We start from the raw sequence: 13,934 nt of genomic DNA, 5'->3' as shown, positions 1-13,934 counted from the left end.
TCTGTTTCTGTAATGATCAATATCTGCTAAGATATATAAAATATAAAAAATCCAGAGATTAAGTAATTTGAATCTAAACCAATTAAAGGTAGTTAAAAATTTTTGAATCAAAAGGAAGATATTATAAATGTAAGCATATATTGAACATCGTTGACCCGACAGAGAACATAATTTAATAATTGAAATAAGAATAAATGTAAAGTATAAGGCATATCTACCGTATCCAGGACATAATGTAACAACTAGTCGTTATGAAATAATAATCCCCTCTAGTGAGTATATATGTGGTGACTCCTATGTGACAGATATGGTAAAAATAAATAATTAATTAATTGATTAAAGTTAACGCAAAGAGAAACATGCAGATAGTAAGAAGAATAAAAACTAATAGAGTAGGAATAATAGAACCTGAACTTCATAAAGGAGAAAATATAGTAGTACAAATAAGAAATAGTTTCTCCTATTTGTACTACTATATTTTTGCCTTTATGGAGTTCAGGTTCTATTATTCCTACTCTATTAGTTTTTATTCTTCTTACTTTCATGTTTCTCTTTGCATTAACTTAACTTTAATTAATTAATCAATTATTTATTTATTTTTACCATATCCATCACATAGGGGTCACCACATATATACTCACTAGAGGGGATTATAATTTCATAACGACTAGTTGTTACATTATGTCCTGGATACGGTAGATATGCCTTATACTTTACATTTATTCTTATTCAATTATTAAATTATGTTCTCTGTCGGGTCAACGATGTTCAATATATGCTTACATTTATAATATCTTCCTTTTGATTCAAAAATTTTTAACTACCTTTAAATTGGTTTAGATTCAAATTACTTAATCTCTGGATTTTTTATATTTTATATATCTTAGCAGATATTGATCATTACAGAAACAGAGAACTCTTTGTCATTTTTTACCTTCAGTCTGGGTGGTTGGCCCCAGTTGAAGTCATCTAGATTGTGGGTAGACAACGATAAGTTTTATGTGTGTGTGTGTGTGTGTGTGTGTGTGTGTGTGTGTGTGTATATATATATATATATATATATATATATTTTTTTTTTATATTTATATCCCCAGTGTTTCTTTAAATCCAGCTTGGTATTGTCTGCTTGAATTACCTTCTATATTATTATCTTCAATATTATACAAAATATTTTATACACATTATGGTTGTAATGCATAACTGCTCTAGCAACTGCATTGGCCCATAAGTATTAGTTACAGCTTGTTACAATTTATTAATTTTCTTTCCATATTACTCATATTAATATATATATATATATATATATATATATAATTACGAATAATAAAAATAAAAATAAATAGAGAAGCTGTATGGTATGTGTGGGGGAAGAAAATTAAGATTTAGATGGATTAGAATTGCGATAATATGAATTATGGATCAGGGACACTGCAAGCGCAAAGGTAGCCTACAACCATAATGTATACATAAAATTATTTTTATGTGTAGAATATAGTAAGTATACATATAAGTATCGAATTTAACTAATGCTACTAATGAAAATACGGTGTACCCTGGGAGCGATATATGTGTTGAACAAAGGGTGGAAGAAAGGAAAAGAAAATAAGTTTAACGATATAAAATGAAAAGAACCAAAATGCAAATTTTGAAAAAACAACGACCAAGGTAGAAATAGCATTGCAGTATCTTTCATAATTTTTGTCTTCTTCAGAGGTCATCCACCAAAATTATGAAAAGGACAGCAATACTCTTTCTTACTTCTGTTTCTGACATGTTCTGTACGTCAAAGAGCACATGTAAGAAAACGCGTGGTAAAATCTAAAAAGAATTTTGAATACAAATTTTGAGTAAATAATTAAAATCAAGTTATGCAAAACTATTATGTGTTACTAAAGTATTACATACAGAACATGGATGACCTTACAGAAGTAAGTAGACCGCTATGAAAGTGAAATAGGCGAAGACAAAGGAAAGGAGTGACCGAATGACAAGGACTTACCGCTACTGGTCGTGTTGACAGAAAAGACTGTGCCGGAGGCTAACCCGTGTGTATATATGCGTAGATACACTAGTGGCGCCTAGTGTTAGATGAATTTTGGTGTCTGTATGTTATGTAATGAATTTACGTAGGCGGTGGAGCGCACTAGGCTAAGATTAAGTACATGATGCTCAAACACCCAGGATAGCTAAGAAATATAATAGCTGACAAAGTAGCAGTAGAAGGCAGCTAAACTTTGTTAAGGCGAAAAAATAGATTGGGTATAGTAAGAAAAATAGTGCTCTGGTATAGCGTTCGGTAAACTAATGGTGCACAGAGAATAAAATGTAGAATCTAGTAAAGTAAAAAGATGATTAAATTAGAAATATGTAGTTGGGCTATGTAATACTTTAGTAACACATAATAGTTTTGCATAACTTGATTTTAATTATTTATTCAAAATTTGTATTCAAAATTCTTTTTAGATTTTACCACGCGTTTTCTTACACGTGCTCTTTGACATACAGAACATGTCAGAAACAGAAGTAAGAGTATTGCTGTCCTTTTCATAATTTTGGTGGATGACCTCTGAAGAAGACACAAAAATTATGAAAGATACTGCAATGCTATTTCTACCTTGGTCGTTGTTTTTTCAAAATTTGCATTTTGGTTCTTTTCATTTTATATCGTTAAACTTATTTTCTTTTCCTTTCTTCCACCCTTTGTTCAACACATATATCGCTCCCAGGGTACACCGTATTTTCATTAGTAGCATTAGTTAAATTCGATACTTATATGTATACTTACTATATTCTACACATAAAAATAATTTTATATATATATATATATATACTATCATTGAATTATATTAAATATTAACATAAGTTAAATTATAATAAAGTGAATAAATAAATAAATAATTAAGCATTCATTAGAGGCAGCAACATGCAATTCCTCCATATGAAGCTGAAATACATCCAATATTTTAAATTAAATAAAATAAAACGTAGGCCAGTAGTATGGCAAAAACTGTAGAGCGAAAATTAACATAAAAATAACACAAATGAACAAACAAATGAAAAGAAAGAATAGACATAAATAGTAGCCCAGAAACCCTTGTATAATTTCAAGTTTTAAATCCAATTAACAAAAACTATACAAATTTTAGGATAATGCCAATTACATATTAATTTAGCGGTACCCCCCCGAGAGGTACCAGTTCCGAAAGACGTGAAATATCACCAAAAGAGGGTTAAAGAAACTAGCAAACGATAACAAAATCAAAATAAATTAAAATAAAATAGACTGACCATTATGCCCCATATCGACAGAGGACCACGAGGCCAATAATGGTCATGGAATCGCTGCTTTTCAATCGCTATACAAATCGTCGCCGTGGTGAAAAGATCGAAGTACCAATTCACCCTCCCTCCTCCGATCGATCCACCAATGCAGAGGATTTGCACGGCGGTGGTCCTTATGCAGCGAAAAATAAACTATAGAACAGACAGCACTCTAGAGCAGAGCCACACCACTGACATACTGTAAGCTGAATCAGCTTATATAGAAGAAAAAAGGAAAATAGATGGCGGCACAGGCGTTGCTAAATTAGCATATCGACCCATTACTATTGAATTATATTAAATGTTAACGAAAGTTAAATTATAATAAAACGAATAAATAATTAAGCATTCATTAGAGGCAGCAACTTGCAATTCCTCCCTATGAAGCCGAAATATATACTATCATATTTATAGAAGCCAATTCAGAAGAACAGTGCCCATGGAAGTATCTGTAGAAGAGGCATGCATCAGAAACAGTACGTCTATGAGAAAGCGAGTGGAGAGACTCTGTTAGAGATGAATCATTAATTAACCTAACTGCCCTCTTCTGAATGGAATCAAGAAGCCTGAGAGAGGTTTTGGGGGCACCACCCCAGATGTGGCAACAATATTCCATGGCAGGGCGGATTTGCGATTTATACAGAGTGAACAGCTGTGTCAAAGAAAAGTAACGCCGAGAGCGAAAGAGAACACCAAGTTTTTTAGATGCAGAGGAAGCAATATTTGTAATGTGCTTGTGCCAAGAGAGATTAGAAGTCAGGGTAATCCCCAAAACAGATATATCATTTTGCCTAGAAATCAGAGTGTCACTAAAGATAAACATAGGAGCAGAAGAATCCTTTTTGGTAGATATAAGACAAGACTGAGTTTTAGAAGGGTTGAAATCAACTAAGTTGTCTTTGCCCCACTGGAGAATTACCTGAAGATCGGCATTTAAGGAATTGGTAGCAGATTTTCGAGAAGTTGAAGCTGATTGAGCAGGACAAGGTTTCTCAAAATGAAAAGTGGAATGCAATGTGCTATCATCGGCAAAACTATGGATAGGATTTCCAGTCAATGGAAGAAGGTCATTAATATACAAGAGGAAAAGAGTGGGGGAAAGAACTGAACTTTGGGGGACACTGGCATTAGTGGAGAAGTTAGAAGACAGAGAGCCATCTACCATCACCCTCAGTGAGCGATCAGAGAGAAAACTGGATCAAAAGCCTTTGAGATGTCAAGAGCAACTACTTGTGTTTCACCGAACCTTTCCATTGAATTAGTCCTTAATTGGGTAACATAAGCCAGAATATCACCAGTGGATCGACACTGACGGAATCCATACTGGCGATCGTTGATCAGACGGAAGGTTTCTAGGTAGTTTAAGAGAGTTGGCGGTTAATTGATTTCTCCATTACTTTAGAAAGGGTAGAAGTAATTGCAATGGGACGATAATTGGATGGGAGTGATTTGTCACCCTTTTTAGGAACTGACTAGATATGAGCAAATTTCCAAGCAGAAGGAAAAACACCTTTGGAATAAGAAAGTGAAAAAAGGCGGAAAAAAATAGGAGTAAGTTCAGGAGCACAGGTTTTGAGAACAAGTGGAGAAATACCATCAGAACCTGGAGCTTTCTTAGCATCAATATTCTTCAAAATCCTTCTGATATCCTTTTGACGGAAGACCACAGGAGGCATTGAATGGAGTGTGTTGGGAATAGTGGGAGGTGTGTTACCAAGATCATTAATACATGAGCTGGAAGAAAAATGGGATGCTAGCAGGTCAGCTTTATCCGTGGCTGAAGTGACAACAGAACCATCTGGTTTGGACAGAGGTGGGAGCAGAGATGGACAAAAGTTGCGGCCAATAGCTTTGGCAAGAGACCAGAATGCTTGGCTACCATTAGGGCAAGAAGCAAGTTTTCTACTCTTATCCTGTTCAAACTCTAGTTTGGACTGATTAATAACTGCTGTACAATTGTTGCGAGCTTTGGTGTAGGCAGAAAATAAAACTGAAGAATTAGAAACAAGCCAATTACGATATGCAACGTTCTTCTCTTGAACAGCCTTAGCACATTTATTGGAAAACCAAGGTTTAGATAAAGGAAGAGATTTTAAAGTGGAGTGTGGGATAAAGGATTCCATTCCTGCAAGAATAATTCCACTGACACGATCTGAGCAAATGTTGACATCAGAAGTTTTGAAACAGTAATCCAACCAAGGAAAAGAAGAAAAGAAATCTCGCAGGTCATTTTGCATTCTTGTAATGCCAAACAACACGAGGTTGGGAATAGCCATGAGATAAAGGTTCCATTGGAGAAGAGACAATCACCAAGTTGTGATCTGAAGTGCCTAAAGGACCTCTCACTTTGACCGTGTACTTAGAAGGGTTGTTTGTGAGAAAAAGATCAAGCGTATTGGCTGTATGATTAGGATTGTCTGGTATTCTTGTAGGTAAATGAACAATCTGTGCTAGTTCATTAGTAATTCAAAAGCCCCAGCATCTCGACCTGCTGGGTCGGTGTGACTAGAAAACGGAAGCCAGCTGGAGTTGTGAACATTAAAATCACCAAGGAAAATTACCTCACTGTTAGGAAAGTTGGACGGGAGAAAGTCAAGTTGCAAAGAGAGGAAGTCAAAGAACTCCAAGTGATTAGTGGAGTTGGGAGAACGGAGTTGTTTTTACCACCAAACGTAATGTCAAAACTCCAGCCAATGGACCAAGGCATTATTAAAAATTTAATTATCGAAAGAGAATAATAATCAAAATTGTCAATACGTTATCAGAAAATAAAAACTTGGAGGTTACAATTAACCTTAGAGATTGCATCTCTGAACTGGCAAAAGTTTGGACAAATGATGTCACTGAATACACTATTCAAAATTGTTTTTCGAAAGCGGGATTTGCATTGAATACAGAAGTCGAACAACAACTGGACGAACAAGATGAATTGCCCCTTTCACAACTGAAAAACTTTTGGACATTATTAGAATCGTCTGGAAACATCGAAAATGAAATAACACTGGATAGTTATGTTTATGTAGATCAAGATCTGACTACAGCAGAACATCCAAATGAAGATGAAATACTACTGAACAGTGTTAGACGCGACCATGATCATGAAGAAATTAACGATGATGCTGAAGACGCATCAGAACAACCCATCGAAAAGCCAACACGCAAAGAAATGTTTAACGCTTTTAAAATGGTTCGTATGGGTCTAGAATTTTATGAAAATGTTCCTGATAATGTTTTTAATGCTCTGAACAAATATGAGGTTTACTTTGAGAATCAGACATTTTTTAATTGTACTGTGGAAACGAAAATTAGATTTTTTTAATTTGTGATACTTACCGGCAAAAATTGTGTAAATGTAATTTAAATAAGTATTTTTTAATACTTATTTAAATTATTTTAGTAATGTATTTTTTGAAATAAAATACATTAAAAATAAATGTAGATTAATTTTCTAATTAAATAACAATTTTTAATAAAAAAGATATTCTCTGTATAATGAAATTTCTCTATAAAGAATTTTTTCGCTGGATTTATCAAATTCGTTATGGGGAAGTTCAACTGTGCGTGTGTGTGCGCACTCGTGCACTACAGGTAATTGATTACTGAACAGTTATTAATTTAATGTTATTACAGTATTGTTATATTTGTATATTAAAAATAATTTGAAATGGATCTACAGATGTGCCCAAGTTAAAGTATGTTTTTTTTTTTTTTTTTTTTTCAATTTTACAGTATGCAAGATTTGTTATTAAAAGCAATTGTAATATTTGATGAATGTGTAAGAATTGTACTGATATTTGAAATATTTTTTAATCCAATTCTTTGAATAATTTAGTGATTATTGAGTCACTGCATTCTCCGTGAATAAGCAAAACAGTTGACAAATGGCAAGATAAGAGAAGAAAGGGGAACTATGAACAAGCAAAACTATGATTAGAGATGGTTTCAGTTGGCAAGAGATGTCTTGTATTTCACTTTTACTAGTGTGTTCATCAGTATATTTCTCTAATAAGTAGTACACTCATTAAGGATTATTGTTTTAGGAAATTGCATTTGGAAATGCAATTACCACTAGAATTTTTTTAAAAATTGTTCACTTCAAACATAATACTTGTCAAGGTGATCATTCATTCCAAATGTTTTGAATTTTATAACTTTAACATGTATTCTCCACATATTCACATTAAGGATTTTTTATGATAAACTTTTCCCTAGAGGAATATAATCACAAATGCAGTGATTGAATATGTCATTATACTAATGAAAACAGTCACCTGAAATCTACTATGTTGTTTAGTATTGTAACAGTTGTGTAATAAAGTTTTTAGGTGCATTAGCATATACTGTATGCTAATGCACCTAAAAACCTTAATTTTGGGGCCCGAAATTTGAAAAAAAATGTATTGCATAAAGTTATTGAACTCAAGTTTTATTCATCATAAAATTCATACAACTCCTCATCACTGTCAAAACTCCCATCCATTAGCTTGTCTTCATCTGTGTCTGATGACAAATCACTGTCTTCATATATTGCCTCGTCCTCAGTTCCATCTATGGCATTTGAAATGCCACACTTCTTAAATGACTTGATAATGATCTCAATCTTGATATTATCCCAGGATATTTTCACCCAGGTACAAACTTCTATAGTTGGTTTCTTCACTCTTCCTGCTGGTGTCAAATTGTCCCCAGAAACTTCATCCATTGGTTCCATTCGTCTCTCATGGCAGCTTTGAATGGTTTGTTAATGCTGACATCAACTGGTTGGAGCTGGGATGTCAAGCCTCCTCCAGGTATGACGGCAAGTTTGGTTTTTTGCTCTGCAGCAATCTTCTTTGTGTTTTTTGTTATGTGTGCCCTGAACTGATCAAGCACCAATAGGGTAGGTTTGTGTAAGAGCCCACCTGGTCTCCTGCCCCAAACTTTCTCGAAACAGATCTTCATCCCATCCCATCCTGATCCATCCAACCTTGTCATGAACGTGGACAATCATTCCTCGAAGAATGTCTTCTTTTGGCATTGTTTTGCGTTTGAAAATCAGCATAGGAGGCAGCTTGGTTCTGTCGGCACAACAAGCTAGAAAAACTGTATAATGACTCTTTTCATGTCCACTTGTCTTCACAGTTACAGTTTTCACCCCCTTCTTATCAACAGTTCTGTTACTTGGAACATCAAATTGAAGGGGGACTTTGTCCATATTTGCAATCTGTCCCAACTCAAACTGATGTGTCTTCCAACATTGAATGACAAAACGATGAAATTCAAGGACCTTCTGCTCATAGCTTTCAGGCATCTTTTGGGCAAGTCTGGTGCGTGTACGCATGCTTAGTCCATTCCGTTTCATGAACCTGAAGCACCAATTGTGTCCTCCTTTGAAATCAGTAACTTCTTTTTCATCAGCAATTCTTCTTGCCTCATGCTGAACCATCTTTGTGGACACAGGAATTCCAATTGCCCTTTGCTCTTCAATCCATATCTTCAATTCCCTCTCTAAATCAGGCCATTTTGCTGACTTGCCTCTCATGGCCTTCTTCTGCCGTGGTGTTTTCAGTAGGGTTTCTTCTTCCCGTAGCCAGTCTCGGATTGTTTTCTCAATTGGAGGAGGACCAAACTTATGTTCAGCAGCACGATTTCCATTCACTTTTGAAAACTGGATCACTTTTAACTTAAATTCAGCACTGTACGAAAATCTTTTCTGAGCCATTTCTGGGGAGAACGTGGCAAAACGTAACCTAATATACCGGTAACAAGTGCGAAACAATGAGCGCAAAGACAACAAGCACGAAAAAGCGGGCAATGCTAGTAAAAAAATCTACAACCACTGTATAAGACGCACCCAATTTTTAGACCCCAAATTTTTTGAAAAAGGGTGCGTCTTATACATGGGGAAATACGGTATGTGTAAAATGCCTATTGCCTTCCATCCATCTGCATATAACTTGACTCCTAGAAAATGGATTTCCAGAAATTTCCTATTTAGCTCTTTAGAAAGATTTTTTTGAGCTGTTCAAAATAGGAATGATAGAAATTGTGGCAGTTATTATTTCATTTTTTCATAAATATCACATAGGTTACCCATATACTGTATATTGTAAGCTGAAGCGTAGGATATTATGTTTGTTACCATATGCTTATTAGAGAAATGGAGGATGCACAGAAAAAAATGTTCTCAGTTTGCACTGAATGTCAGTTATCAATTACTAAATACATAAATTATTAATTATTACTATTTTCTTTTCACAGCAGAAATGTACACAAGTGTTGACAGTATACTTCGATTGTTTAATTTATTAAATCAGAGAACCTGTAATACATTTCATGCACTGTTGATTACAAAATATTACAAAAATTTGGAAGTATGTGCAGTGAAGTGAAAATGATTACTTTTATATATTATAAGTTAATTAATAACTTGGTAACAACATAATTAATATTATTTACTTTTCACTTCTATTGTTTTAGAAGTGTTTATAGTCTTTATAAATGTTGTAAATAACATCTATAAAGCACCAAATTAATAACTTGATAACAACATAATTAATATTATTTACTTTTCACTTCTATTAATCACAGAAAAAAAAATTCAATTAATTTAAGAAATAAAAATGTAACTTTAACCAACTGTTAAATAAGAAAATAACATGTTCAGAACTTGTCCATCCCAACATCGATGCCCAGAGCAAGATCATATTCCAGAATATCATGGGTATAGGGTGCCTCCGTAGCCAGGGGGACAGGAGCAGCAGTGCGTAGCACACGCTTCTTGATTAGACCAGGTTCGAGCCCGTGACCACCAAATACGGAGGATGCGGAAAGGTCAGGAAATGACCACTGCATATTCCCGCAGCAATATGGCCTTAGTTGCTAATGCTCCTAAAAACTAAATAATAACAACAACAACAACATGTAGAACCATTCTCATTCTGAACAGTATTGAGTCATCATGTATTTGTCACATTTCAGTATGCTGCAGGTATAGCCAATAGTGGAATGGCATCTATAAAAATTTTAAGTTTCCTCTGAAATCATGTATACATTATTTCAGAGGATTGGAGATATATTGCCAATCTAATGAATGGTTTATTATTTGATAGTACATGGTTTGAGAGCTTGAACTCACTATGAGATACACAAAATAGTATTTCACCTTAAGGGCTGTGTTGTGCCTATACTTATTTAAAGTGGCTGTGCATGTTAAATGAGGCGCCTCCGTAGCCAGGTGGGAAGGAGCAGCAGTGCGTAGCACACGCTTCTTGATTAGACCGGGGTTCGAGCCAGTCACCACCAAATACGGAGGATGTGGAAAGGTCAGGGAATGACCACCGCATATCCCGGAGCAATATGGCCTTAGTTGCTAATGCTCCTAAAAACCAAATAACAACAACAACAGCATGTTAAATGAATAGAAGTATAATTTTATTATATATTTTCTGAAGTCACATCATTTAGACAATAGTGTCTTGCTCAGTAAATAAGTTATTTGGATATGATTATTGAAATGATTTGAATTTTAATTAATGGTCATAGATCACAAAGACACAATAATAACCAGTCAGCACGTTGTAAATCCAGTGATGTTATGATCTTGGAGACATCTATTGAAAAAGAAGCTGAATGAAAGTAAGGTGCCCAAGGTGCATCATCCCATGATGCACCTTGTGTTAATTAACATTGTGGATGTTAATGAGATCATCATTTGGAATGCCCCCCCCAGAGGATGAACTGGGGAAGTGCTAAAGCTTTCCCACTCCACAAAGGAGGTGCAAGAGATGTGATGATATAAACCAGTAAATTTGACTTCGGCAGTGGAAAAGATAATGGTGTCTGTTGCTAAGGCTACAATACAGTACCATCTTGGTTGGAATGGTATCCTTAATGGATCACAGCATGAGTTTGTGAAGCGGAAATCTTGCCTGACTAATCTAGTTAATTATTATGACAAAGTCATAAAACAGTTAGATGCAAAAAACAACTTTGATATTATTTACCTTGGCTTTAATAAAGCTTTTGATATGGTTCCCCACGAAAGGCCATTATACAAAATGGAGCAAATTGGGATTAATGGTAATATCCTTCATTGGATCAGGGGCTAGCTAAGAGATATGAGACAGAGAATAGTCATAAGAGGACATTTCTCAGTGTGGATCACTGTAGCAAGTCGAGCCCCTCATGGACCAGTATTGGGACACTCATGTTTCTAATCTTTAACAATGTTGACAAGGAAGTGCAAGGGGAGTTGTCAAAGTTTGCCGATGATTTAAAGTTAGGAAGAGTGGTTAATGACCAGAACCAGGCCATTTTTCTTAAAAATGACTTGGATATGTTGCACATATTGTCTGAAAAATGGCAACCAGTGTTTAAAAGTTTAAAGCTTCTAAATGTAATGTTTTGCACCTGGTGAACAGAGAACAGAAATCCAGGAGTTACTTATAAGCTATGAGAAGAGGAGTTAGAAATAGTTCAGGATAAAAAAAAAAAAAACCTAGAGGTTATGTTACAATCAGATATAAAATTTACCATGCAGTGTAAACAGGTGGCTAGGAAGGTACACAGAGATCATCCTTGGATTTAGATGTCCCTATGGACTGGAGCTGGGCAAATGTCTCTCCTATTTACAAAGGTGAGTCAAAGGATGATGTATAGAACCTTTTCAAATAGGGAAAAGTATGTCATTGTCCATTTATACAAGAAGATAGTGAGACCGCATTTATAATATTGTGTTGAGGTCTGGAGGGAATATCTGAATAAAGATACAAAGTTTCTAGAAAGGGTTCAAAGGAGGGCAAGCAGATTGGTTAAGGGGTGCTAATCATTATCCATATGAAGAACAGTTTAGAAGGTGTGGACTGTAAAGCTTGGCAATTAGACATCTCTGGGAGTGCCTGATTAAGGTATGTAAGATCCTGAAGGGAATCAGTAAAAATGAACAAAGCAGTATATTTTCATTGGTATTAAAAACAAGAACTGGGGATCAAAAGTTTTTCAGGAGTAACAGAAGGCTAGATCTCATGAAGTTTATCTTCAAGCAGCATGTTGTATATTACTCTAATAAATTGCCTGCCATGGGTCAATGCAGGGAGTTTAATAAAATACAAAGCAGAATTGGATAGTCACATTTTGAAGGTAGGGAAAGTCTGAATGATTAAGAACCCCCCCCCCCCTCCCTTTTTTGGAAGATGCAGAAAAAGTCTATTTCCTTGGCCATTATAATACTAATATCCGTGTGTTTCATCTACAGCTAAAAGAATCATGGATGGTGCGCCTTTAACTCAAGAAGGTGTTTGCCAGGTTTACCAGCTTATACAATTTTTAGGAGAAGATGTTAGTAAGTATTTTTTAATATGAAATGAATTTAATTGACATTAAGAATAGTGTTTATATGTGTCTTGTGTTTGATGCCATAATGTTAGTTGATAATTGTGAAAGTAATATATCTCACCCTTGCTTATTGGTATATCTACCTGTAAAAGACCCAGTGGTTTACAAACATTTATTTAATAAAAAGATATATGAATACTGATTGTACTTTGATAGGGAAGTTTACAATGTTTTTCTTAGACTAAAAAACAGGTGGTGCTGTCCTTGCATGATACCTAGGGATTAAAAACAAAGTATATTGTTTTCATTGGCTTGCTGAAGCAAATTATCAATCAATCAAATTCCCTATTTCAACTATTCGTTCTCCCAACTATTGGAGGGAATGGATAGGTGAAATGGGAAAGGTTTTTTTTTTTTTTTTTTTGCTGATGTATATATAAGCTTGCTCTCTTGTATCATATGCTAATGCTCAATTGCGTACTTACAAGTGATAGGGTGCAATGAATAGCATCTTTAACTATTAATTGTTATTTATACCTTACAAAAATATTTTTAATATCAGAAAATTCTCCACTTCCATGGCATATATTTTGTGCTACATCCAGTGTCACAAGCATTCAAATGAAGTTCCACATTGTTTCACGTGAACAGTACCAGTTTGATACTGTTCATGTGAAAGTCCACGTGCCATCTGGCATTTTAAACAGTGTGATGGCAATGAGCAATAACATTTTTAGCAGTGTCATGTAACCTACCTGGTACTGTGTTGCTTACATGCTGCATAATGTATTGGCTTTAAGATCAACAAATGAGAAAAATTTTTGCACAATAAACATTATTCTTAAATAGTCCCACAGCCAAAAGTCTCATTTGGTCAAATCTGGTGAATATGGGGCTACTAGAGTCAATATTATGGTTACACTCTTTCATCAGAAAGACTTATAACCTCGGAACTTGTTTCAGGTTTAGCAGCATGCAGTAGTATGCCAGTTTGCATGAACATATAGTCTGAAGAGTTTTCATTGTTGCAGTTGTGGAATGGCAGCAAAAAGTAAATGAAAGTGATATCCATTCACATCATAAAAGAGTATGTGCAAGTGTTTTTCTTCAAAAAAAAAAAAAAACACGGGGTGATCATGAATTCAGCAGTGAACCCACAACATGCTGTGACTCTTAGTGATTGCAGTGAAACCATGTTTCTTGGGATTTTCCTTTTCCTGTATTCTGCAATTGTGTGTATCCACATCTTCGTGCAACGTCTGTAAAGTATTTTGAAATGAAGCACACTCAGACATACA

The 13,934-nt window shown here is 34.9% G+C and overlaps 1 protein-coding gene across 1 annotated transcript in view; it reads left to right on the top strand.

Annotated features, from left to right (window-relative positions):
• RhoGAP54D (Rho GTPase activating protein at 54D) overlaps positions 1-13,934 on the top strand; it is a 129,900-nt gene that overhangs the window by 15,351 nt on the left and 100,615 nt on the right. The window contains exon 2 of the mRNA XM_090390070.1: positions 12,557-12,643. Coding sequence (XP_090246196.1) covers positions 12,557-12,643 — 87 coding nt within the window. The remainder of the gene's footprint in view (positions 1-12,556; positions 12,644-13,934) is intronic.

This window comes from Mastigoproctus giganteus, chromosome 2 (assembly GCF_048544385.1).
Source record: "Mastigoproctus giganteus isolate SK-2022 chromosome 2, ASM4854438v1, whole genome shotgun sequence".
Taxonomy (NCBI): Eukaryota; Metazoa; Arthropoda; class Arachnida; order Uropygi; family Thelyphonidae; genus Mastigoproctus; species Mastigoproctus giganteus.
Note: the sequence above shows the minus strand (reverse complement) of the source record. Positions and strands in the feature narration are given on the sequence as shown.